This window comes from Anolis carolinensis, chromosome 3, assembly GCF_035594765.1.
Source record: "Anolis carolinensis isolate JA03-04 chromosome 3, rAnoCar3.1.pri, whole genome shotgun sequence".
NCBI lineage: Eukaryota > Metazoa > Chordata > Lepidosauria > Squamata > Dactyloidae > Anolis > Anolis carolinensis.
The window spans coordinates 35,648,488-35,675,777 of record NC_085843.1 but is presented as its reverse complement, the minus strand read 5'-3'; the positions used below and the strand labels follow the sequence as shown (position 1 = coordinate 35,675,777).

Below are 27,290 nucleotides of genomic sequence, written 5' to 3'. Positions count from 1 at the left end.
GGAAAAGCTGTAGTGCCTGGAGCTCCCCCTGGCGGCAGAATGTGGCGGAAAGATAGAAAAAACCGAAGCAAAGGCAGCAGCTGACGGCAGGAGCCGATCACATGACGTGGGCCCTCGTATTCCAATAGCTGAACAGAGAGGCAGAAGCGGCAGCGATACCGAGAAGGGTCTCATTATCTGCAAGACTCCGAAGAGATCCTTGTCCTCCGGTTTCTGTGAGTGGAGGGGAACACGAAGCCGAGATGCGTGTCTGAGAGTGTACGTGAGAGCGTGAAAGCAAGGAGAGGCGTAGCTCCCTCGCGTCTTAAGGGTAACTTTGGAACCCTGGCATCTTCACTGTAGAATTAAGACGGTTTGACCGCACTTTAGCTGCCACGACTCAGTGTTATGGAATCCTGTAAGATGCAGTTTTACAAGGTCCTCAGCCTCCCCACCCAAAAAGAACAGGTGCCTCCCCAAGTCCTAAAATTCCATAACATTGAGTCATGGCACTTAAAGTGATATCAAACTGCATTATTTTTACAATGTAGACACCCTTCCCGATTGGAATCCCCCCCCCTTCTCTCTGTTGATTCCCTACAGGTGGGAGATGGGCATTTCTCCCCTCTGTGGCTGAAAATGCACTCTGTGCATGCTCAGAGGCCTTACTTTAAAAAAGAAGCCTTATAACATGCGTTGAAGCTGAGTCCTGTTAAGATCAGTCTTAAGTCATGTCTTTAAAGCAGGCATGGGCAAACTTGGGCCCTCCAGGTGCTTTGGACTTCAACTCCCACAATTCCTAACAGCCGGTAGGCTGTTAGGAATTGTGGGAGTTGAAGTCCAAAGCACCTGGAGGGCCCAAGTTTGCCCAGGCCTGCCTTAAAGCCATGTTTCCCTTGTGCTTTGTATATAGGCATAAATAAATACAAATCTAGAGTTACTTTTTTGGATTGTAACTCTCTGAATGCCCCAGCTGGCTACAGATTGGGGAAAAGCATACGTAAACCCAAAAAGTATTTTATCTAAACATGACTGTAGATCTTCGCACATAGGACTTTGCAGCCCCTTCCTGTGCAGTGTTTGATTTAATTAGTAGTAGTTGTTCTATATTTAATTATAACCTGCTTTTATCTTGAGTGAGACAGGCTTTCTAAAAAAATACAGTTGTGAGTAAATGTGTAAAGACTGGGGCCAAGTTCTAATGAGTTCAACAGGATTTGCTTTGAATTAACTATTTCAATCACTGTGGTGTCGTAGGCTTTCATGGCTGGAATGACTGGGTTGCTGTGAGTTTTCTGGACTGTATGGACATGTTCCAGAAGCATTCCCTCCTGATGTTTCTCCCACATCTATGGCAGGCATCCTTAGAGATTGTGAGGTCTGTTGGAAACTAGGCAAGTGGGGTTTACAATATATATCTGTGGAATGTCCAGGGTGGGAAAAAGAACTCTAGTCTGTTGGAGACAGGTGTGGATGTTGTAATTAATTATCTTGATTAGCCATGCAGCTTCCAAGTCTTCCACAAATATACAAACCTCGTTTGCCTAATTTCCAGCAGACCTCACAACCTCTGATGATGCCTGCCATAGATGTGGGTGAATCGTCAGGAGAGAATGCTTCTGGAACATGGCCATACAGCCCAGAAAACTCACAACAAGCTAGTATTTCCATCACAGTGATTTGATGTCTTGTGCACAGTAAAAGCATATGTGTGCCTCTTTTAGCTGATTTCTGAACAGTGCGAGATATTTGGTTGAATTGTTGTGAGTAATTGTACCAGTAAATGGCCTCCTGAATAGAAAGGAGTGGAGAACTAATTTATTTAAGAGATCCCTATCTCTGAACTTACTCCATGATGTAGCATCAGGTCACGTGTGTATGGAGGTTACAGATCCCTTATTTAAGGGTGCATTTACATTGTAGAATTGGTGCAGTTTGACACCACTTTAACTGCCAGGGTTTAATGCTATAAAATCATGAGAGTTGGAGATGGTGAGTACCAGCACTCTGTGGCAGGAAGGCTAAAGACCTTGTATAAATACAACTCCTAGGATTCCATAGCATTCAACCATGGCAGTTAGTGCAATGTCAAACTGCATTAATTCTACAGTGTGGATCCAATCCAAGCAGACCTATGCCTGGCCTTGATAGTTTTGGCAAAGGAGCTGTATCATATTTCCAGACTGAGTTTTCTGGTCGCAATCTAAAGTATTTGTAAACTGTTTGAATGGATCTTCCACGGTGGCATTGATGTCGGACTTTAGAGCCCTGTAAACAAAAGCTGGCTCCAGTCCATGATAAGCTTACGACTAGCACATTCTCTCTCTCACGTGCCTTGCTGATGGTAGCGGTTTAGCAGCCACACAGCTTACGTGATGATTGTGATTGTTTACAGTTGCATTTTGTGGAACAAGTATTGTGTTCCTAATTTCTGCCGTACAACTCTTATGCTCCAAAGCACATATGTCAAACTCAAGGTCTGTAGGCCAAACCCAGCTCGCTATCTTATTTTATGTCGTCCTTCTGATGCTGTATACCTCATCATTAGGCATCATGATTAGGGCAGATGGGAGTTGGGATACAGTGACATCTGGAAGGCTGCAGTTCTGTTTAGTCAGGATACGGGAGTTTGAATTTAGATGCAAGGCTTATGGGTATGATGTATGGCTTTAAAATGTCATTTAACCTTTCCCAACCTCAGAGCTGTTGGATTGCAATTCCCATTATCCCCAGTCCGCATGGTGGATAATAAAAAAAAGGGATGGGAGCTGTCATCCAATATTACCTGGGGACCTAAAACTGTAAAACAAAAGAGCATTGACCACTGGCTAAGAACCACTGATGTAGAATATTACGATTGGCCCTCTGTATCCATGGATTCTGTTGTCAATGGATTCAGTGTCCCTTTGAAGGCAACCATATGGCTGATGTGGCCCTCATGGAAATGAGTTTGGCACCCTGCTCCAAAGCCATCTGAGAGTCTACTGCAGGGATCTTCAAACTGTTTAAGGAGAGGGCCAGTTTACGGTCCCCCAGGCCCCTTCCATACAGCAATATAAAATCCATGTTGAATTGGATTATATGGCAGTGTGGACTCAGATAGTCCAGTCCAAAGCAGTTATTGTGGATTAGCTGCCTTGATATTCTGGGTTATATGGCTGTGTGGAAGGGCCTTCAGACTATTAGGGGGGCAGACTGTAGTTTGATGATGATGATGATGACAATAATAAAAACTGTAATTTTAACTCACCCTATCTCCCCGAGGGGGTAGTTTCTGAGCAGTCAGCGATTCCAGGTTTTAACTACAGTAGAGTCTCACTTATCCAACATAAATGGGCCGGCCGAATGTTGGATAAGTGAATATGTTGGATAATAAGGAGAGATTAAGAAAAAGCCTATTAAACATCAAAATAGGTTATGATTTTACAAATTAAGCACCAAAACATCATGTTATACAACAAATTTGACAGAAAAAGTAGTTCATTACAAATTAATGCTATGTAGTAATTACTGTATTTACGAATTTAGCACCAAAATATCATGATATATTGAAAACATTGACTACAAAAATGCGTTGGATAATCCAGAACGTTGGATAAGCGAGTGTTGGATAAGTGAAACTCTACTGTAGTTTGTAAATTTTCAGTTCTACATGCTTTACCCATTCACTCATTTTTTTAATTGCAGCATTTTAATTCCTTTTCTCTGTTCAGCTATTAAAATGCTTTATTTTAGCTGAAAAAAAATAAATTCATATGCACACTGCACATATTTTACTTGTAACACAAAAAACATTAAAACAGTACAATATTTAAAATGAAGAACAATTTAACCAGCATAAACATACAAATATTTCAATGGGCCTGCTTTTGGCTTATGAGAGAGTCAAGTTAATTAGGATTGTTGTTGTTCTTTGCCTTCAAGTTGTTTCAGACTTAGGGCGACCGTAATTTTAAAGTGTAGGGCGGGGGCCAGGTAAATGACCTTGGAGGGCCGTATTCGGACCACAGGCCTTAGCTTGGGAACCTCTGGTCTACTGTATCTTGTTACTCTGGGATTGGCTGAAATAATTTTGCTGCCTGAAAAAGAGGTGCATGGGGTTACGCATGCACAGACCCCAACAAGGCATAATGTACCTAAAGGCAACCAATTTGAGTACATGAGATGAGAAATCCCTAAAGCACATCTCCCTGTTCTTGGCAAATAAATACAATCATAACTGATTGAATACATAGCCATTTGCTTTCATTATACCCCCAAATTTGCTGCTTCACTTTTTAGTAGCTTCACCCTTTTGCCTAGGAAGATTTCCTAAGCACCATAAGCTCAGTATGGATTAGATTTCCAGAACTACTATTTATCCCAGAAGGACTTGTGATCTGGGATTTAGCCGGTGTAAACCAAGGCAATAACCTCAGGGCTGTTCCACATAGCTATATAGCCCAGAATATCAAGGCAGAAAATACCACAATATCTGCTTTGAACTGGGTTATCTGAGTCCATACTGCCATATATTCCAGTTCAAAGCAGATAATGTGAGGTTTTACACAGCTGTGTGGAATGGGCCTCAGTTAGAAAGAAGTATTGGATTCATTTGGGTTTAATTCTCTATAATGATAAATGGTCATAGTCAGGCTGGTTCTGGATATTTATAATACTCTTTGTTCTTCAAGCAGCACACATAATTTCAACATATGCAAGTATTGGTGGAAGTATGTGCAATATTCACTCATTTACCCAAAACTCAAACAACCAGAACTTTCAAGCAAGTGACAAAACAAATTGTTAAGTTTTTTTAAAAACTAAAATTGCAGATTGCATTCACAAAGCTGTTTTTATAATGCAGTAAAACTGTACCTTTACTAAAACTGTGTTACATTAAATTAGATTTGTCTTATTTTCTTTTAATTACTGTATTTCAATATTAATAATTAGTCCATATAAAGCTTATAGTATGGGGATAATATTAGTTAGGGCTATTTTTAGTACTAACTCTCAAGCAACCAGAAACTACATTTACCAATTCCCACAAGTGCAGGTTAACTGAGAATCTTTTGTGCTTATGTACATACCAAAAAAACACTAGATCCCATCTGATCTTGGAAGCTAATTGGGGTCAGCCCAGGTTAGTACTTTGGATGGGAGGCTACTAAGTAACTGTAGGCTATATTTTGGAAATAGAAACTAGCAGAACTACCTCTGAATATTTATTGTCTAAGAAAACCCTATGAAATTCATGAGGTCACCATATGTCAACAGGTGATTTGAAAACATACATCACTGTCAGGAGCATTGTAGAAAATAACTTCTTATGGACGGTAACACATCGGTTTACATCCCTGTCTCTGACACAAGCTTTGAATACACATGAAAGTAATATAGTAGAGCATTTCATAATGGTACTATCTGGAATTTTAAGAAACCAAGTGATTCAGAGACTGCCATTAAATCTAGAGGTGATGCGAAGCAGATCTGTAGCTGATGGAAAACTTGGGCTTTTCATCAGTAAGAGAGCAGTCCACTAAATAAATACTGAAATATCCCGGAACATAAAAAGATTTTAGAAGCTTTTCGGTTATTGAAAAACTTCTAAAATAAAATATTAACAAAATATAATACAAGCAATGCATATGCTAGCATATAAAGTGACTAGCTGTGCCCAGCCACGCGTTGCTGTGGCGAAGTATGGTGGTATGGGAAATAAAGTATTGAGGAATTGGTGGTAGTTAAGGTAAAGGGTAAAGGTTTTCCCCTGACATTAAGTCCAGTCATGTCTTACTCTGGAGGTTGGTGCTCATCTCCATTTCTAAGCCGAAGAGCCGGCGTTGTCCGTAGACTCCTCCAAGGTCATGTGGGATGACTACATGGAGCGGCGTTACCTTCCCGCCGGAGCAGTACCTATTGATGCACTCACATTTGCATGTTTTTGAACTTCTGGGTTGGCAGAAGCTGGGGCTAACAGTGGGGGCTCTCTCCACTCCCCCAATTCAAACCTGTGGCCTTTCGGTCCAGAAGTTCAGCAGCTCAGCGCTGTAACACGCTGCGCCATCAGGGGATATTATTTCCTAAAGGTTGTGAATATACAATATTTCTGATTGGTTTTTTTTTGTTTGTTGGAGGCAAGTATGAATGCTGCAATTAGGAAAAATGATTAGGATGTAATGGCCTTGCAGCTTTAAAGCCTGGCTGTTTCCTCCCTGAGTGAATTTTTTGTTGGGAGGTGTTAGCTGGCCCTGATTGTTTCCTGTCTGGAATTCCCTTGTTTTCAGAGTGGTGTTGTTTGCGATATTTTATGTGCTTCTACTGTCTGTGGCCCTGGGAAAACAGAGGATTTGCCAGACTTTGAGGATGGGAATACTTTGTTGGGAGGTGTTAGCTGGCCCCGATTGTTTCCTGTGTGGAATTCCCCTGTTTATTTACTGTCCTGGTTTTAGAGATTATATTGTTCTGCATTATTCTATCCCAGTAATTATTTCATATTAAAGAAGAATCTCACTTATCCAACATTCGCTTATACAATGTTCTGGATTATCCAACGCTGTCTGCCGTTTCATAATCAATGTTTTTGTAGTCAGTGTTTTAAATTCATTGTGATATTTTAGTGGTAAATTTGTAAATACAGTACAGTAGAGTTTCACTTATCCAACATAAACGGGCCGGCAGAACGTTGGATAAGCGAATATGTTGGATAATGAGGAATTAAGGATAACCCTATTAAACATCAAATTAAGTTATGATTTTACAAATTAAGCACCAAAACATCATGTTAGACAACAAATTTGTCAGAAAAAGTAGTTCAGTACACAGTAATGCTATATAGTAATGACTGTATTTATGAATTTATCACCAAAATATCACAATATATTGAAAGCATTGACTACAAAAATGCGTTGGATAATCCAGAACGTTGGATAAGCGAGTGTTGGATAAGTGAGACTCTACTGTAAATACTACATAGCATTACTGCGCATGGAACTACTTTTTCTGTCAAATTTGTTGTATAATATGATGTTTTGGTGCTTAATTTGTATAACGATTACCTAATTTGATGTTTAATTGGCTTTTCCTGAATCCCTTCTTATTATCCAACATATTCAGTTATCCTGCCGGCCTGTTTACGTTGGATAAGTGAGACTCTACTGTATATTTCTAATCTTATATTATCTGCTCAGAACTGGATTATATGAGGCTCCTTCTTCACAGCTGTATAAAATGCACACTGAAGTGGATTATATGGTAGTGCGGAGTCAAGATAATCCAGTGCAAAGCAGATAATATAAGATTATAAATGGGTTATATAGCTGTGTGGAAGGGCCTTGAGTCTACACTGCCATATAATCCAATGCAAATTAGATAATCTGTGGAAGAAGTCTGAGGCCTAAATCTGCCTGTCCCCTAACTGAAACCTGGCTGTCCCTTGGTTGCTAGGCAACCAAGTGGGCAGAGATTAGCCCTCTAAACTGGCAGCAATTGGATAAAAAAAATTATTGCTCTCCCTCTAATTAGGACTTTATTTTTCTTTTCTTTTTGTTGTATCAACGTTGAGGCGTGGATGATGGGTTGTGTTGTCAAATTTTGAGGTTGGGGGGCCTGTACTTTTGTTGTTTTGTGAATCGCCGTGATGCCATCACTCTTTTATATATATAGATTTGCTTGAGAATAAATTCCTTTTGTTTGTATCAACTTGGAATCCTCAAATTTCTGAGCAATTTAAAAGTTAAACAGGTATTGCTTAATCTAACTTTTTCCAACCTCTCAGCTTGGAGAAAGCTACGAAAGTGCTACCTTTTATTTTATATCTTCCTTATTTATATTGTATTTCTATTTGCAGCAATGGAGCAACAGCAGGATCCAGCTATGCAAGATGATGCAAATATGAAGGCAATAGAAGAAGAATACAGGAAAGCTTTTGCATTTGTTAATAAGGCTCTGAATGCAGATGAATTGGGACAAAAGGGAAAGGCACGGGAATATTATAGGCAGGGTTTGAACCACTTGGCAAAGGGAGTTAGCCTTCCATCCCAAGGCCCTGAATGCACTGGACCACGCTGGGAATCTGTCTGGCAAATGCAACAGAAAATGAGAGAGACTCTGGAAAATGTCCGTTCTCGCTTGAGTATCCTAGATAATGACACAAATCCTTCTCCTACTCCAGCAGCTCCTCCTGCAGAGTCACCCAGTCTATATCCAGCCGTTCCTTCTCAGGAAAAGCCACAGAGGCCTCCAGTACCAAATTCACTGATACCACCTTCTCAGCTGCTTGCAGCAGGTGGAAGGCAGGGGCAGATGGGTGTGATAAGTCCTTCGTCTTCAATGCCAAATGAAGCACCCCCAGCTTATACCCCAGAGGCAACCAATGGGCACTATACCGTCTCGTATGGGACAGATTCCGGAGAATTCTCATCTGTTGGCAACGACTTCTACACAAAATGCACACAGCCACCTCCAGTTCAGAGTTTTGGAGTAGATGCTGATGAGCTGATCCTCATTCCCAGTGGGGTGCAGATATTTTATGTCACCCCTGATGGGCAAGTCAGTGCCCCCTCGTATCCTGGATACCTTCGCATTGTGAGGTTTTTGGACACTGATGCTGCGGTGGCCCAGAATCGCCCTCCTGCTTTCCTTCAGGTAAGATCTAGAGTTTTACTTGAATGATGTCTAATGTATTCACAAGCCATTTAGGTGAGCTTCCTTCAAGAGATGTCAGAAATTTTTATTTATATATTCAATTGGATGGATGTCATATTGAGGAGGGAGCAAGCTTGTTTTTTACTGCTGCAGACATGGAGCAATTGATTCATACTGCAGGAAAAAAATATTCCATCTAAACATTAGAAAGAATATCCCAATGGTGAGAGTTCTTTGACAATGAAACACCCTAACTGGGAAACCTCTCCTTCTCTGGAGGTTTATAAGCAGAGGCTGTCAGCAGGGCTTTGAGTTTGGAGTTTTTGAGATTGGAGTTGGCTGGATGATCCTTGTGGTCTCTATTATTAATATTATGTTTGTTTATACCCCACTTTTTGTCTCTACAAAGAGACTCAAAGCCACTACCAACTCTATGATTCAATGAATATATGTCCTGCCTCTTCTAACAAAGGACTGCCATGAAAAGTAAGGCAAATAATCCATACACATAATAACAGGGAAAATCTGTATGCGTGTATGTGGCACGGGTGTCCGCTCACACAGACAGCCTCTGGTCTCCATAAACAGACTATAGTTCCCAGTGCTGAAGAGCCACCAAGTCACTCCCTCCAAAGAAATTGCAGGTTACAGCGAGCACATCCCAGTGTTCCTTTCTCTCTCTATGTGCATGACCCCACCCACTGCCTCTCTCTTAACCCTTTCCTATCCTTTCCTATGGCACACAGCAAACAGAGGAATTGATGAGCAACTGAAAATACTGGAGAGGGTTGGGGAAAATTCACCATGATTTATAGGAGTTGTAGGGGTTGGGATGTAATCTAAGAGCACTCTCAACCCCAACAACAATGGACCTAGAACTCACTTAGCACACAGACCCAACACGGCCAGATTTTTTACTGGTGGGTTTGGGAGTGATTGAATTTGACATCTGGGAGTTACAGTTCACCCGTATTCATAAAACACTGAACCCAGCCATCATCAGATCTGGACCAAACATGGCACACAGAACCAACATGGCCAACTGTGAATACTGGCATGGTTTCGGGGTGATTGCCCTGGGAATCTGGAAGTTGTAGTTCACTCTTATCCAGAGAACACTGAACCCAGCAGATGATGGATCTGGACTAAATTTGGCACACAGACGCAACATGGCCGACTGTGAATACTGGGAGAGTTTTCGGACAGTCGACCCTAGATTTTTGGGGACTGTAATTCACCCACATCCTTTTGCATTTTCTAATGGGAGCATTCGTAAAAAACAGAAGCAAAGACTGAGTTTAAGACATAGCATAATATATGACCAAACTGATACTACCTAACATCCAAAAACAAACAAGGCACTTTTCAAATAACTTGGGCATCGCCGGGTACCCAAGCTAGTTAAATTATAAAAGAAATCTGCAACACACTAAAAAAAAAGAAATCAGTAGAAGAAAAACAGTATAGTCCTAGTTAAAGGCTCTAAAATTCCAGTGCATTTGCCAAATACCCAATTGAGTAAAAAGGTCTTTGTCTCTTAATAGGGACTTCTACAGTCAAGGAGCAGACACTAGGAAAGCTCTGTTATTTCCTCATCAAATGTGTCTCTGAAGGTGCTGGAATGAACAAAATGGCTCAGAACATCTCAAGATACAGGAAGGGACAGAAGGGCGAATGTGTTACTTGAACTAACCTGGACCTAAATATTGGAGTTTTTCCTCCTAGGGAAATTCAGCTAATATGCTTGTTCTGTCTTGGGATTTTCAAACTGTTCTGGAAATACCAATTGAAAAACTCATAGTGAGAAGGTGACAGACAGGCTTCTGCTCTTGAAGCCTCTCTTTAAATTATGCCTACATTCATTTAAAGGTACACAGTGACATAGGATTTCATTATATGATTTAGCAATGGTCTCCTTATGTTCAGGATTAGTGTCCAGAATGCAAGAGGTCTTAACCACAGCATGGTGCTTTTGAAGCTACATTTTGCACAATGAATTTTATGATTGCCTGGAAATAGCCCTGTAGATATCTTCCCTTTGCCAGAAAATGAATAATATGCACAATAATTACACAATTTTCAACTGTTAGGTTTGTTCGTACAGAGTTATAGTTTCTTTGGTATTTCATATTAACTTGAAATCTCCCATGTGCTAATATATTATTCATTAACTGGCATGGTTTTTATTTCAGTATGTCCTTTTTGTCTTTTTTCTTCCAGGTCTGTGACTGGCTGTATCCTCTTATGTGCAACCAGTCGCCTGTCCTCTCCTGTAACACTGGGGTCTACATGTTCCCTGACATGATGTCTCAGGTGTCAGGGTCTTATGTGGGAGTGGTGTTATCTTCAGAACTTCCTGCTGCTGACAGAGAACTGTTTGAAGATCTGCTAAAACAGATGTCTGACCTCAGAGTGCAGGTAAACACCAGAATTGAAAAAAAAAACCCATCAATTAGGCTGATGTAACAAAAACAATGCACAGGGCTTATTGGATGACACTTGGGAGTCCTTGAATTGTATATTTCATGAAACACAGTACACTTCAATATTGTTAACACAAGAACTTTTCTTTGAGGATGCGGAAGATAATTCATACAAGGGACCGGAAACCTCTGAATGAATTTGGTTGAAAATTAGTTTCAGGTATAGTTTTTTGAAAAGCAGGGAAGGTGAGTACAATAGAATCCCGCCCCCTCGCCTCCAGGACTTCTTTAATTAGCTCTGGTGAGAAGGCAAATTTCCAATTAGATTTTTTTTCAAGTAATGAAATGAAAATGGAATACCAAAAAATGAGGGCAGGGGGAAGGTATACAGATTGAAAATCCCTTATCTAGAGTTCTGAAATTGGAAATGCTCCAAAATCCAAAATGAATGTCTGTCCACATGAATGACTGAGATAGTAACACTTTTGCCTTCTGATGGTTCAGTGTACACAAACTTTGTTTCATGCATGAACATATTAAAAAATATTGTATATAAATTATTTTCAACCTGTATTGATAAGATGTATATTAAATATAAATGAAATGTATGCTTAGACTTGGGTCCCATCTCCAAGATATCTCATTATGGATGTATATACTAATGTGGTAATCTGAAACCCATAAAAATCCCAAACATTTTGGTCACGAGCATTTTGAGCAAGAGATAATCTTTAATACATGATCTTAAAGTGCTAAATTTATTAGCATTGTTGTCATATATATATATATATATATATATATATACACACTCTTTTATAAAAGAGTGGTTTCAGCTGTCAGTCATCTGATGATGAACAATCTGTTCTTGAAATTACTTATATTCCTATATTCCTCAGACACATGGAGAGATTTACTAAATGCTTGAGTCCACCTGTGTGCGGTTCATAAGAACAAAACTTATCTGCGCTGTGTGATATTTTTACTTGTTGCTGTTGACCAGTGCAGAATAGATGCATTGTTGACCCTTCATACTTGTGAATCTATTCATGTCCTCGATATGGTACCACAGGTTCCAGGAGCCAATGAGGGGCAACTCCCAAGATCTCACAAAGAGCTTTTTGAGGATCTATTAAAACAGAAACCTGATCTCATAGCCAAGGTAAATTTTAGGGCTATGACTTTTAAGTGGTGACTCACTCTTACTACATTTACACATTAAAAATTTAATAGGAATTGCCTTTGTTTTATGGTGTGGATTTTATTGGTTGTTAACTGAATATGCCACCAGCAAACAATTATACATTAAATGTAAACATTGAATCACTGTGTATATCTTATTTCAAAAATTGAGGAAAGATTGCTTGGCAGTCTGTAATAATGTGTCATGTGTACAAAAATGAGAATATAATGGAATTAGAAAGGAATATTTGAGGTATCAGAATATATCAAGTATGGAATAGATTTGCTGAAAGACAGAAGCTATGAGATAGTCCAATGTATAGGTCCAAATACATGTACACACAGCTTTGGTAATCAGTAAAGTTTAGAAAAGTGAAACAATTAGTTTCACTCCTCGAATTAACATATTTCTTAGTAGAGTGGCATGATTAATACAAACTAAACTAGATAATGGGTTTATGTAAATATATGTTGCCTTGATATTGGACTGAGAGAGTTCTCAAAGCATGTTTAGCTTTTTATCAATTAGCTCCTTTTGTGTGAAGAGGGAGAAATTTTAACATTCCAGATTGTAAGATGTTGTGTTATATCAAACATACAACCATGCAAATTCAGTATATGATATGACCCCTATAATCATGTGGAATGCTTTCTCAGATTTCGCATGGATATGCAAAACCTCAGGCAATAGCAAAACCTATTACAATGAAGAACTTATCTAAGACTACCTTAGAATCAAGTTGGGGACCCTGAAAATGCCTAGAGATCACATATTTTATCATATGTGGATAAATAAAACTGCAGATATTGATTCTGCAGATACTGGGTTGTACTGTAATGTCCACTTGCTGAGAAACTGGTTTAAAAACAAATATTACTACTGTATTTATCTGGTGATCTCTTCATGATGGTTCTGGTTGACTGGCAAATTAACAAAATTGAGTGAGCTTTGATCACTTTGTTTTGAGCTTGGGTTTGGGTTACCAAATACCTATTTCTGTTTCACAGTGGCTCACTTAAGGAGCTTATAGCGGATTAATCAGAAATATATGTCAGTTACTTACATTTAGCTCCTGCTGTTCCCATGAGCCAGGGCTATTTTTAACTGATATCCAAGGATGTCAAGCAATATATACAAATGGTAGGTCAACCCAGCAATTCTAGGAAGCAGATCAACTATCCTTTGTTCACCTTTCTAGAGTAGTGACCATTGTGTCACACCAAGAAATTGACTTGCAGCAAAATACATGCCCTGAATTTCTTATGGGAGATATTAAGTAGAAATATAACACCTATCTAGATGTTACATTCTAATGAAAAATTTTTGTGTCCTTGGTCAACTGAAGTTATTAGCCCAAATTCAATTCCCAGTATCAAATAGAGAAGTCCCACTGAATAAGTAGGATTCACATCAATGCTGACTTACCATTCAACAGAAGATTAAACGGCTTCTGATCTAGAAAGGATTAATAATAATTGCATTTAGTCCTTTACATGAAAAAAGGGATAGTGTCAGAACTTTAGCTTACCAGTGTCAAATCAGTGAAGCCCTTCTGGAGCTGCAATTGTGTATATTTGGCAGACATGCATATAAAACTTACAATAATATAACTTGTCAAAATAATATATTTTTAGTACACTTCTCTATCCATAATTACTATTGCTAGCTCTTTAACTGCAGTTTGATGTCTGATTCCTCATCTAAAATCTATTGCTGTTAGTTATTTCCCTTCGTAACAACAAAAGACACGTCACATGTTCCTGTTCCTGGCTGTGCCAGTGTGCAAAATGCCAGAGAGAAATGAAATGAATGCAGTTCTATTGTTTGTACATTCAAAAGGGAAAAACATGTAGGATAAAACCGCCTTTTTTTTCACCCAACCTTTCATAAAAGCTTTCTCTTTCCACTCATGATTTTCTAAACAAAGGGATGCAATGTGTGGGTACTTAATAATACCGAGAAGGCAATGAGGATGGGGAAAAACTAACCTTCTCATTCTAAAACATTTGCCATTGCACATAATCTGCCTTTATACTTTAAAAAGTATATACTTTAAAAAATTATCCACTTTTCCAACTCTACTATTCTATGAAAAAGTGGATAATAAGAAATATAAAATATAATATAAAAAAACAAGCCCCAAATAATTAAGTAGGCAAACTAATCAGAACAAAAAACTGTATGAAAAAAATAACTGGGAAACCCCATTTAATTTCTAAAATAAAACTTTTCTAAAACTGAGAAAGGTTATGTTTCTGGACTAACCTTGCAGAATCCCTCTTGTTTTGCGATCTAGAAGCCAGTCTAGTAAATCAAAATGGGGTTATGTAGCCAAGGATGCAATTTAATAATCCACTGCAGCTGTGCTGCAACTGAATAAAATCATATAAGCCTACTATCCTGGAAAAGGTAAATCTGATAGTGTGTCAGAGGCACCATGTTGTAGTGATTTGAACATTGATCTATGGCTTTGAAGTCCAGGGTTCAATTCCAGTCTTAGCCACGGAAATCCAGTGGCTTGGGTGAATCACACACACTCAACTCCAAAAACTCCATGATAATATTGCTGTGTCAGAAATGATTTGAAGGAACACAAGAACAACAATAAAGTGTGCCAGTGCTTATATTTTGTAGAGAATTGGGGCATGCAACTAAATCCAGATTCCTTGGCTCTGAACTGAAATCAAAGTTAGTGGTGTCAGCACAGTTGACTGTATAGCACAAAATGGGAAGTATTACAGTGACAACAGAAATTTGCCAGATAACTACCTTACTGCTTTCCTTAACTTTTGCTCTTGCTGTATATTTTTCATTGCTATGCCTTTTCATTTTTTTTCAGCCAGCTGAGGCTTCAAGTGATGCCATTAACCTCAGCAACACTGTACCTGTTCAACCAGTGCCTGAAGAGAGGGAACGGGAGTTACCTGTCTGGAGTGAGAAAATAGCCCAGGGAATCTTATCAGGTATCCTCTGAATAGGAACAGCACTGTCTTAAGCTAGTCTCTTTTCATAGGGGCGTGTGGTGGTTTATTTTCCTTCGTAAGAACACAACTAACTGATTGCAGATACTTCTGCAAATAGAACTGTTTAGAATTCACAGGACAGAAACAGGAAGACTGTTTTTCTGGCACTACCTTTGTTTGCCGATGGGATGAAAGAAAAAGTTGCTTCTGTGGAGTAAAGATGACATTTTTCTTTTCTTGCTTATTACATGTAAACCTCTGTGCATGAAAGCATTTGAAAATGTGATGTGCCAGCCATCTGATGTGGTATAGTCAATAATTTTACTGTCTCCTGCAGAATGAGTAAAACAGCTGTGAAGCGACACAGTACAACCATTCCAGCTATTTTAGTCGCTTTCTGGCTGTATTATTTTCTCCTCAGTGTTTGCAACTGTATCAATCTGTATTATTTTCTCCTCAGTGTTTGCTGTATCAATCTTTGGCTAGAAAGAGTATTTAGCATTGTTATCCTGGCCCGTTTCCAGTGCTCTCCCGGCAAGTGTGTGTATCTTCAAGTCACTTGTCAACTTATGGTGACTCCATGAATTTTGTAGGGGTTTCTGAGGCAAGAAATATTCAGAAGTGGCTTTGTCAGTTGTTTCCTCTAAAATACAGCCTGGAGCACGTAGTAATCATTGGCAGGCCTCCACCCGAATATTAACCAGGGCAAACCAGGTTTAGCACTACATACAGTATCTTCCAAGTTCAGATGGGATTTGGTGCTTTTAGGGCAGTGGTTCCCAACCTTTTTGACTTGCTGAGCCCTTTTTTTGAATCTGTTTCTATGGAGGAACGCCTTAGGCCTACTCCATTCCTTAAAATTTAATGGCATTTAGGAATAGTGTTATGTGGGAAGGAAGAGGGGATAGATAGTAATGGAATGTAAAATAAAGAGATATCTAAACAATTGAGCAGTCTATGCAATGAAATTGTATTTTAAAAATTTACCATAATATCTCAAATTTCCATCCAGAATGTAATTTCTAATTTTCTTATTTTGATTCTACTTTAAATTTTATTCAATTTTATTTATTTTCCTGGAGTAGCCCTTAGGGTTCCATGGAGCACAGGATGGCCCCAGATGGTAGTGTACTCTGTATTTAACACTGTAGCATCAGTATCTTAGGGCGTGAGAAATAGGATTTGTGCTTCTCAACCAGAAAGAGGCCTGGTGTTATTGCTATCACCCTTTCCAGCTTTAAAAGACCAGAATAGCTAGTTCCAACAATGATGTGGTACTCTCCTCCTAAAAGATAAGCTGGGCTTAACAGTTGACTTCAAGGAAGAAATGAGAGCCTGGTTTATAATTGGGGGGGGGGGGAGTTGTCTCAAAAAAGGTATCATAGTAAAAAGTTTCTTATGCAGGTCAGTTAATTAAAAGATAATTCTAACCCACAGGTATATGAACAGATCTCACAATAGAGTACAATAAATAAACATGTCAAACACATTAGTGATTCAATCAGAACAAAATTAGCAATCTCACATGTTGGAAATCAATCAGTTTTTTCATTAAACCCTGGTTATCCACTTAGTATATTCCTCTCTGCCCCAACTGGCCCAATCCTAATGATTTAAGAGACATTTCCCAATTGTCTAGGTCCCATGACATTTAGGGCTTTGAAAGTCCTCAAACTCGATCCAGAATTATTGAATGAGACAGAAATAGCGAAGGGAGTTTCCAAGCTGCATTGCTTATACAATAGATTCAATTAGAATAGGTGTTGTTATAGGGAGGAAGGAAAGGGAAAATCTTTCTGTTGTAAGTGTGGCAAGCTCTTATTTTATTGTGTTTATATCAAGACAGGCAAAGATTTCCTATCCTTACAGTGTCTCTGTTGCCTTCAGAAGTTGAGGTTGTGCCTATGCTAGATTATATGGGAGGACCAAAAGTATGTGAGTTTGCTGCTCTTTTTTATTTTGGTATCTTGAACTGGACAAGGAGTAAGCAGATCCAAATTTGTCCAGATTTCTCTCTTGGGTCTAGATGAGGAGGATTGGTAGTGCTACTGTGCCAGCTGGTCTTGTCTTTGTTTTTCTATAGGAGCGTCCTGGGTGAGCTGGGGACTGGTCAAAGGAGCAGAGTATACTGGCAAAGCAATCCACAAAGGAGCTTCAAAACTAAGGGAGCACATCCAGCCAGAGGAGAAGCCCGTGGAAGTCAGTCCGACTGTATCAAAGGGGCTCCATGTAGCAAAGCAAGCTACGGGGGGAGCTGTGAAAGTTAGCCAGTTCTTAGGTAAGATGTGGAAACTCGATTATGTTGTTGGAAGCACACGAGACTGTAATAGGAGCCATTTCTTCAATATCTATTTCTTTTTAAAAGGGGCACGAACTAACTTTGATTTCCTTTAACTATAAACAAAAGACCACTTTGGAAGGGTGGTGGGGGGTATTCCACCATAGAGCCTAAAATGAACTTGATATGTACTCTACCATAAGGCCTAAATAAACATGATACATGTGAGACCACAAACAGATATTTTACATCTATTGAATGAGGCTATTTGTGGCAATTTCCCCAGGGAGACTTGATCTCTCAAGTCCCAGTAGCATGCTACAGTTCACACCAGATGCTTTCTAGCAAATATATATTATTCAGCAAATTTTAGCCCTTTTCAATCTTTTCTTTCATCAAGAGCATTGTGGCAGTATGTATGTAAGTTGTCTCACTTTACCCTTGCATGAGGCCTGCGTGGTACAGTAACATGAGATTTCCTTACTGGCATAAGGCCACCCACTCAGCTTCTGAGCTAAGCAGGATTTGAAGAAGCTTACTTTTGCCTTAATCTTGCATTCAGATGCCTGGAAGTTATACTCTTAAAATAATTGGACACTTATTTTTAATAAGGGATTTAACTGTTAGTGGTCATTCAGTGAAGTCACTAGTCTCCAAACTTGGAGGTGCCAGGAGTTGAAAGTGGGGCCATTGCTTTTTATCTCTGAGCTCTGGTCTTTTGCCCTATTAAAACTACAATGGAAAAGGAAATTATCTTTTTTTTGGGGGGGGGGGGCGCGGAGGGACTGGGGAAGCTTCTGAGCACTGAGTGATAGGAACAACATCTGCTCTGTTTATAAGCACAAATAATCGCATCCTGTTTGAACAGCTTTAATTATCTAGACTATGATAAGAACTTGGAGACATTTCTGCTGAAATATTGCAGTCTTAACTACTGTAACAAGCCAACCAGATAATATTGCTAGGGGAAAATGAGCTATTAACTTGAAACATCGTACAAGCCTCATCAGAAATCTGAAAGCCTCAAATATCTAGCAAGAAATATAAAAAGCAATAACTCTTTGTGTTTTAGTTGAAGGTGTGTGTTCTATAGCAAGTTGTGTTGGAAAAGAGTTAGCCCCTCATGTCAAGAAGCATGGAAGCAAACTGGTTCCAGAGTCTCTGAAGAAAGACAAAGATGGAAAGTCTACTTTCGATGGAGCTCTAGTTGTAGCAGCAAGTGGAGTCCAAGGTAGTGTTAAAGAACTCTCTTATAATGTGTGATCGAACTTGCATTATATAATGTTCAAGACTTTCTTGTTCTAATAAGCTGCCAACTCTTGCAGGGTTTTCTACAATATGGCAAGGTTTAGAAAGCGCTGCAAAATGCATTGCTCAGAATGTTTCTAAAGAGACGGTGCAGACTGTCAAGCATAAGTAAGTTAACTTTTTTCCCTCTAATGTGCTGTTAATTGTGATGGTACTTGAATTATAGGAAGTTGTGACTTTACCACCACACAAAACCTGTCATACAATTTCTTTTTCAAAAAACTTACTTTAGTTTGAGCCAGCTAAAGCCTACTTTCCTGCAATCTCTCTCTAAGCATATGTGTTCTTATAAATAACACAGAACTAGAAGTGACCTGAATTGAATGGAAGACAGTATGCAGAAGGGAATGGTAAAATTCTGCCAGCATATGCTGTTAAACCTTAATCTTATTTTTTTCTGTAACAGGTGCATTTTTTAAAATATTGCTGCCACTATCATTTAAATGTCAGGCAGGATGCAATAGATTGTTTCTAACAGTATACTCTAGTCTTATCTAAACAGTTTCCGACAGAATAAATATTTCTTTGTTGATATTAGCTTGACCGGCACAGCCTGGAAATACTGCAAAGCTGATTCTGTTCAAATACTGAATCTTGGTGGATTTCAATGTTAAGAATAAGATGTGCTGAGAAAAATCCTCCGTAATGTACAGATGTATTTCACATTTTTGTCTGATTGTATATGATTGCAGAAACATACTTTAACTTTGGAGTTTGTGGGACCAAACGAAATTGAGAACTTAGTAGGAGCTGAGTCCTTTTTAAAAATGGAGCTACCTTCCAAGTAGCAGAAAGCGCAAATAGCCTCTTTGTCATTTGTCCAATTGATAGGAAGTGATGGCACAAAAACATTTAGTACATTGGGAGAGATTGTTGATCTGATTTCTCTGAGTGGTCCCCATATGTGAGTGATAGTCTAGAAACTATTTAGGACTATCCATATAAAGTAGGTAACATTAAATTATTGGCAACAATTAACCACCAGAAGTATAAAACCAGGGAAATGTGCCATTGCGTTTCATCAACATGTAAGAGAAAAACAAAAGACCGATGCTGAAATGACATGACAGGTAAAATTGGAACAGTTTACAAGATTATATTGAAAAAAATAGCATTTTTGTCACATTCATTACTTTCTTTTAGCAGTAACCCTGCTGAATAGTAGGAAGGCACATTTTTGTGAGTAAACTTGGCATGAGAGTTAAAAAGTCTTAAGTGTCATTGGAGCAATGGATAAAATGAAGCCTGTTTTTGAAATGCTGTTCAAAGGTCTTATCTCTTTTCTGAGTTAGAGGAGAGTTTTGAAACAAAGAAAAATGAGTTTGCATGAGTGTGGGATCAGAATGGAGGACTCTGGGGAAATACAATTGTGCCAGTTTGAAGGATGTTTTAAGTAACATTTCTTCTCCTGACTATAAAGATGACTACTTATCCAGGTTTTATTTTGCACTTTACCATAAGTCTGCTAATTTAAAATCTACTTCATCTGTTCAGCATCCTGCCAAAACAAAAGTATATCTCCACAAGTATTATTGCTAGGAAGGCTGAAGAACCTTTTTTTCTCTTTTGTATAATACAGCTCTCATTAATCTTTGTTCTTGTTTTAGATTTAGAAATTTGAGAACTCAAGATGAGGCTTCAGTGGTCACTAAGTGAAAAGCAATAAGTAACTTGCAGCTCTCTATAACTAAACATTATTTCTACATCTTTTGAGTATTCACCCCACCTCTTATCTGTGTAATACCCTAGAAATGATATGCAGCTCTTAATGATTTTTTTTTCAAAAAAGGGGAGTTGCGTCAAAAATCTTGTATACAGGAGAACTCACATTAAATTGCATGTTAACATTTTACTGCTGCCACCAGCAGCAGGGTGGTGACAGAGGAGGAAGGAGCTGTTGCCCTCGAGCTGCCTCTCGTGTCTTGCCTCTCTTCAACTTCCCACCTTTGTGCCACTACTCTCGGCTGCCCTTTGATGCCTCTCCTAATACTCCAGGTTCGCTCTCCAACTGAGATGCCTGAGCAACTCCCTCAATAAATCAGAGTCTCCCGGCTAGGATTTGGGCAGGCGTTTCCCTTTTTTTAGCCACTGCTTTATGGTAACACATCTGGGCATCCCCGGGCAACGTCTCTGTAGATGGCCAATTCTCTCATACCAGAAGCGACTTGCAGTATGTTCTCAAGTCGATTCTGACACAATAAAAAAATCTCCAACAACTAAGAAGACCGAACGAGAAAGAAAGATGGGTGGGAGATTTTGGAGAGAGAGAAAAGAGAATCCACCCCAATCATGGAGTATTGCTGCTTAGGACACTTTGGCATGGAACAAAACTAATATGAGTCCTTTTGCTGCTGGATTTCACAGATATAAATCTAATTGTTATTCCCAACTAGAGGTAGAGTCATTAAATCAATGGTAACAGGGTGACACTTACATAAATCTCATTGATTCAGTGTATTTACTCTACTTGAAACTAACTACTATTTAGACCAAAGGTTCTACACAGACTTCATTTTCCTTGAATTGTTTGCTGAGTTTAGTTAATTATCTGGCCTTGTGACTCTGCTCACAGCTCTTCTTTGTTGAGGATTAAGGGTGCCCTGCTAATAATGTTAAATGTTATTTTAACATAATTCCTGAATTATTGTGTAATGTGTATAAAAATATTAATTATTAATAACCAGAATCAGATATTATCACACGGTTAGGTTTCTTATTGCTCAAAAACTCCATAAACTATTTCCAATATTTCACAAAGTCTTCAGTTGACTGACCCTTTAAAACCCACATTAGTTTGGGAATTTTGGCTAACTCAGCAAACTTAGCAATCCACTCTTCCATCATCGGTAATTCAGTCGGTTTGAAAAATGTTCTTGGTACTGTTTACCATATGTTGAAAAGTAACCCATAGTTATTATTACCCAATTTTTTATCTATAATGTCCAGCACAAATATTTCTGCATTTATTAACATATAACTCTTAGACTACATCTACCTACATACAGAAAAGAGCTCTCTTTTCGTTGACACCCCTTACATTGATATGAAACATTTTTTATACAGTTATAACTTATTTGGGATCAATACCATTCTTATATTGTCTTTTGCAGGGTTTTTTTTAAAAAAATGGTACCCTAAGTAAAATATATATTTGTGCCACATTTACCCCCATATATCCATTTGAATACAGGTTGAGTATCCTTTTCCCAAAAGTCTTGGGGTTAGACATTAGGATCATTGATGCCTGAAGGTAATTTTATACACAATGTTTTTAATTATGTTGTGCATGAAACAAAGATTGTATATACTGAACCATCAGAAAACAAGGATATCACTATTTATCACTATTTATTATTTAAACTTATATGCCGCCACTCCCCTAGGGCTCGGGGCGGCATATGTGGAAAAAAATGAATTTTGGAGTATTTTGGATTTCAGAATTCTGGATAAAGGATGTTCAACCTGTATTATGCCAAAACATTGAGCTCCATGTTATTTTTTATAGGATTACCTTCTGATTGTAGCTTCATAAACCGTGTGTGTGTGTGTGTCTATACACACACACACACACACACACAATCTTTGCACAACTCAGTAAAATTCATTTTCTCCAGCCTTCGAAAATCACTCAACTTCAAATTTATTATAGTAAATTACAGATTGTCTTGTCTGGGACTGCTTGGAGCTTTTCCAGCTTTAATCATTTTAATTTCTTCATTAAGCTCATTGCTGTTACACTCATTCAATTTTTTTTCTTGAATTGCTCCCAAACATTTCAGTTCTTGCTTTCGAACCCAGCTGTATTAAACAAAAATTCTTAAATTATCCAAATTTCTAACTCCTGGAATACAGTACACAGTTATGAAATGGGGTGAATACTCTGCTGTTACTTCTGACTCTATTTGAATCATTTCTCTTTAACACGTAATTATCATATTTATGACTTATTATGTCTTGGTAAAATGAATCAGACTAGAAATATTTTGCAATCCAATTGATTTGATGTGATTTGTTTTGTCTAAGCAAATAATATTGCCATGTTGTCTAATTGGGAATTTAGGAACTATTATCCAGCTTTGGTCAGTTTTAATGCATGTTCTGAAATTGGATTTTTACTAGTGGATTGAATTGAAACTTGCACTACATCTACACTTACTAATCTTTGCCCCAGAGCTGTTCTGGGTGTAGCACAGGAGAGTCCCTGGAGCCCTTTGGTGTCTAGACAGCTGGCTGGACTGAGATCACATTGGGGCCACTGTCATCATTTCAAAAGCCACTCACTGGCAGAGCCTTACTGGAGATGTCACTTCTGGTGAGTTCACAACAGGGCACCCAGTAGAACTGATGTCACCAATAATGCTTTGCCCAGGAACATTTTCTAGGCAGCGACACAGTGGTGGGTCTGTTTAATGTGTAGATACTGGATTGGGCCAGATTCAGTCCAATCCCACTATGCCTCAAAAGTACTGGAATAACACCAAAGCCTCCTGGCATAAATTAACGGCTGAAAGTAGCATTTCTGCAAAACCAGCTGTTTGTCATATGGACTCGCAGGAGTTGCAAGGTGAGCTCATTTTATTTGGCCAATGTAGACATGGCCTTAGTCACATTTAGAAATTACTCATTGAAGTCAGTGGAGTGTTAGTCATTATATTTGCTTAAAAACGTTGCATCTAAATCTTGACCGTGGCTGGATTTAACCCACTGGATTCAAGAGCTGGGCTCTACTGACAACAAATGTTCTTTGTATCTGAAAGTTTTCAATAATTTAATATCAAACAGCAGAGCTGGAAACCTGGCAGAGGATCATGATACTCCGTATCATTACGAGGGGTGTTCATTGAAGATTTTCCCCTGACCCACTTCCTGTGGACTGAGAGCAACTTGGCACAGTTATTAGTCCTTCTCTACATAGGTACCACCTAGGGACACACACTTCTCCCATCTTTTTAAGCAAGTGTAAACACCTTGCTTATAGCCCATGTTCATCATAGTTCATCTTTCTTAGGTTAGTTAGGAAATAGCTACTAGTAACTTTTGAAAATATTTGTTTATTCTTTACTATAATTTTTTCCATCTAGTTTATCTCAAAATCACACATGAATAAACCTTACCTAGTGGGAATGTAAGAGATTCAGTGTGGTGTAGTAGTTTGAGCCTTGGATGGTGACTTTGGAGATTTTGGATTCAAAGTGCCGCTCAATCAAGGAAATCCACTGGGTAAACCTTAGACAAATTAATTCTCTCAGCCTCAGAGGAGGGAAAAGACCCCCCCCCCCCCGAACAAAGTCTTGGCAAGGAAACCCTGTGATAGATTCACCTTAGAGTTGCCATAAGTCAGAAACAACTTTGAAACGTATCACAATGAACGTGTACTCTCTGGCCTTCCATGATGAATCTTGACAGTTAAACGTCCTTTTCTAATATATAACCACTGGCGTGGGCTTTAAATATTAGTTTTCTTAAACTGGGAGCAGGTGAGTTCTCCTTTATCCAGGGTGAGCATCCTTTATCCAGAATTCCGAAACATTCCAAAATCTGAAGTTGTCTACATGGAGGACTGAGATAAAGACACCTCTACTTTAAGATGTTTCATGTAATTCAGGTTATGTGAGTCAGTTGTATATGAAACATACATTAATTTTGGTTACATCTCCAGGATTATATCATTATGTGCATATATGCAAGTGCAGATATTCCAAAACCTGGGGGGAGGGGGATCCCAAATTCTTCTGATCCTAAGCATTTCAAATAAAGGATCCCCAACCTGTATTGGAAACAGAATTGCAGGAGTAGCTTAGTTAAGAAAAGCGATATCAGGAGATCAAAATGAGCTCTATTCAGACATTTTTACATATAAATGTAAGCATGCACAATTTTTACACTGAGTAAAATAATTTTCCTCAACTTTTGTTTGTCATGGCAGGACAGTGTTCTATAATAAAGTTTATTAACTAATTTAAGGAGTCCTAATTTTTTCAGGCGTACTTTAAAAATGGTAATCCATTACACATAATGTATTGGGCATGGGACTTGTAAATGCATACTTTTCACAAGGTGTGCATACATAATATAAAAAAGATTTAGCCCTAAGAGGTTCAGCAAAAATCTCACGTCCTACTTAAAAGCTTTTGATCCAGCTGCCATCTGTGAGCACTGCTTTTGAGAGCTGGAACGAAAAAGACTGGGTAAAAACTCATTCTCCAACACAAAGAGGATTCTTTAAATCTGAAATAGATTAACAGCCAACTAAAATTAAGATTGTACTTCCTTTTCTGGGCCTCTTCTACTTTGGAAAGATTCAATTCTATTGTACTCTTTGATTTCAGGTTGATTTCAAATTAATGTTGAGTGGCCTCTTGGGGACGGGTATTCATATAAGAACATCCCTTTGTGGTACAGAAATGTTTGAAATCTGTATTGACATGTTCCTTATTTGCATGTAGGTATGGAGATGATGCCGGCCACGCTACACACGATGCAGTGAGTTCTGCCATCAATGTTGGTGTGACAGCTTTTAATATTGACCATCTGGGTATCAAAGCAGTGGTGAAGAAAACTGCAAAGGAAACAGGCCATGCTGTGTTGGATGAATATAACATTAAAGAAAAAGAGGAATATAAAGCGATAGAGAAAAAAGGAGAGAAAAAAGATGATGGACACTGAAAACACTGTGAATGAGCTGCCCAAAGCCTTAACGTATGGTGTAACTTAAAAAAAAATTGAGCAGATAGATGTCTTATTTTTCTAACTCTGAAAGTTTCCTGCACTTAATTTATCACGCTTGACACTTATCTTCTTCTGAAATGGATGGTTTAATGGGTGGATTAATATATCCGCAACTCCAGTATTGCTGTTAAGACCTAGATAATAGACGTGACTTTGAAATAGTGTTAAATTTGCACAGGAAAGATTTGTGATTTATTTTCTTTGAGACTGAAGTGGAATATTAGAATTTGGCTTCATCTGTTGTGGGACTATTTTTATACACTATTTCTAGCCTAATCATTTGATTATTTTCTGAAATGGAACTAATATATTTTCACTAAGCTGTACACAAAAAATATGGTAAGCTATTACATTTTTTCCTATAAATTGCTTACAAACAAACCAAAGATTGAAATGCCACTGTTTCTCAAGTAGAAACACAGTATAGTCGACGAAACTTATCCTGGATTTTACTGGAAATGGTGAAATTCTTGCTTAGGTGTAGGTTAATCTCACTGTTAATCTCATTTTTCAGACAGTCTGTGAGCACAGATATTTTCTTGAAGGTTGATACTCCCATCAGAGAAAATCTTGATCTCTGTATAAAAGCTTTACTTGAGCTTCATATTTGGTACAGGTCACTCTTGGAACGGTCATTGAAAAGTATATAGTATTCAGGAGTGAATCTTGTTGCCTTCTGATGAAATGTGATGCAATTCATAGGCTGGGTATTAAACTTTGCTCCTCTTCAGAATGTAAGATAAAGGTTCAGCTGCTACAAAGGTGGAAATCTTTCACTGTGTATTTTGTTTCAGATTTTGACTTTAGACTTATGGTGAGGTTTCACAGATGTATAAAATTTGTAATGTTCTTCTAACTTATAACAAAAATGCATCCATTATTTAAGGAGCTAACCACTTTGAAAGCCTGATGGATTTAAAGCTTTAAATAAATGTAAGCAGCATATTTTGACTACATGCATTTTTATTTGAATAGTGTAGAGGGTGCAAAGACATTTTGAAGGATTTGGCATTTTGTTTTCTACATATGAAGTTAAATATCTGTGTTACTAAGGACTGTGCCTTTGCCGATATGTACTACAGTAGAGTCTCACTTATCCAACACTCACTTATCCAACATTCTGGATTATCCAACGCATTTTTGTAGTCAATGTTTTCAATACATCGTGATATTTTGGTGCTAAATTCGTAAATACAGTAATTACTACATAGCATTACTGCATATTGAACTACTTTTTCTGATGAATTTGTTTTTAAACATGATGTTTTGGTGCTTAATTTGTAAAATCATAACCTAATTTGATGTTTAATAGGCTTTTCCTTAATCCCTCCTTATTATCCAACATATTTGCTTATCCAACGTTCTGCCGGCCCGTTTATGTTGGATAAGTGAGACTTTACTGTATTATCACAAAATATTTTATGGTAAGCTGTATTTCTGACAGCTTGCCAAGTTATATTATGGATCTTCCCAACTATAGAAGGCGATGTGTAAAAAATCTGGAGTATAATATTGTTGTGTAATAGATTTTTAAATTCTGTGGTGGGACATCAAGAAGTCGATCCTGTCTGGGAAGAAGCATGCAGAGACACTGAAGCCATAAGAAGTTGAGGTTGAGTCAATTTACTGTAGATATCTTTAGGGAGTGCACAGGGCCAAACAAGGATAGAAATAATATGCTAGAAACCCTTTGACTGCTCCTCATAGAATGCTGTTTTTACACACCATTTGTAACAAATTGGAATAACGGTGAAATGTACCAAAATCGAAGTGTGCCCATGACCTGATGGCTCACATTGTCC

At 38.4% G+C, this 27,290-nt stretch overlaps 1 protein-coding gene across 5 annotated transcripts; it reads left to right on the top strand.

Moving 5' to 3' along the window:
- On the top strand, positions 1 to 26,433 carry spart (spartin). 5 transcript variants are annotated; one of them, XM_062974728.1, is made up of 10 exons: positions 1 to 215; positions 7,811 to 8,607; positions 10,828 to 11,025; positions 12,100 to 12,189; positions 15,050 to 15,173; positions 17,257 to 17,451; positions 18,524 to 18,682; positions 18,777 to 18,867; positions 20,367 to 20,425; positions 25,206 to 25,412. In XM_062974728.1, exons 2-9 carry the CDS (start codon positions 7,813 to 7,815, stop codon positions 20,413 to 20,415), a joined length of 1,701 nt encoding a protein of 566 aa, XP_062830798.1. In that variant the 5' UTR covers positions 1 to 215; positions 7,811 to 7,812; the 3' UTR covers positions 20,416 to 20,425; positions 25,206 to 25,412. The 5 variants fall into 5 exon arrangements, with proteins under 5 accessions (XP_062830798.1, XP_008106111.1, XP_062830797.1 ...); XM_008107904.2 differs by lacking the exon at positions 20,367 to 20,425 and having other exon boundaries at positions 25,206 to 26,433; XM_062974726.1 differs by lacking the exon at positions 20,367 to 20,425 and having other exon boundaries at positions 5 to 258; positions 25,206 to 26,433.
- The last annotated feature ends 857 nt before the right edge of the window (positions 26,434 to 27,290 follow it).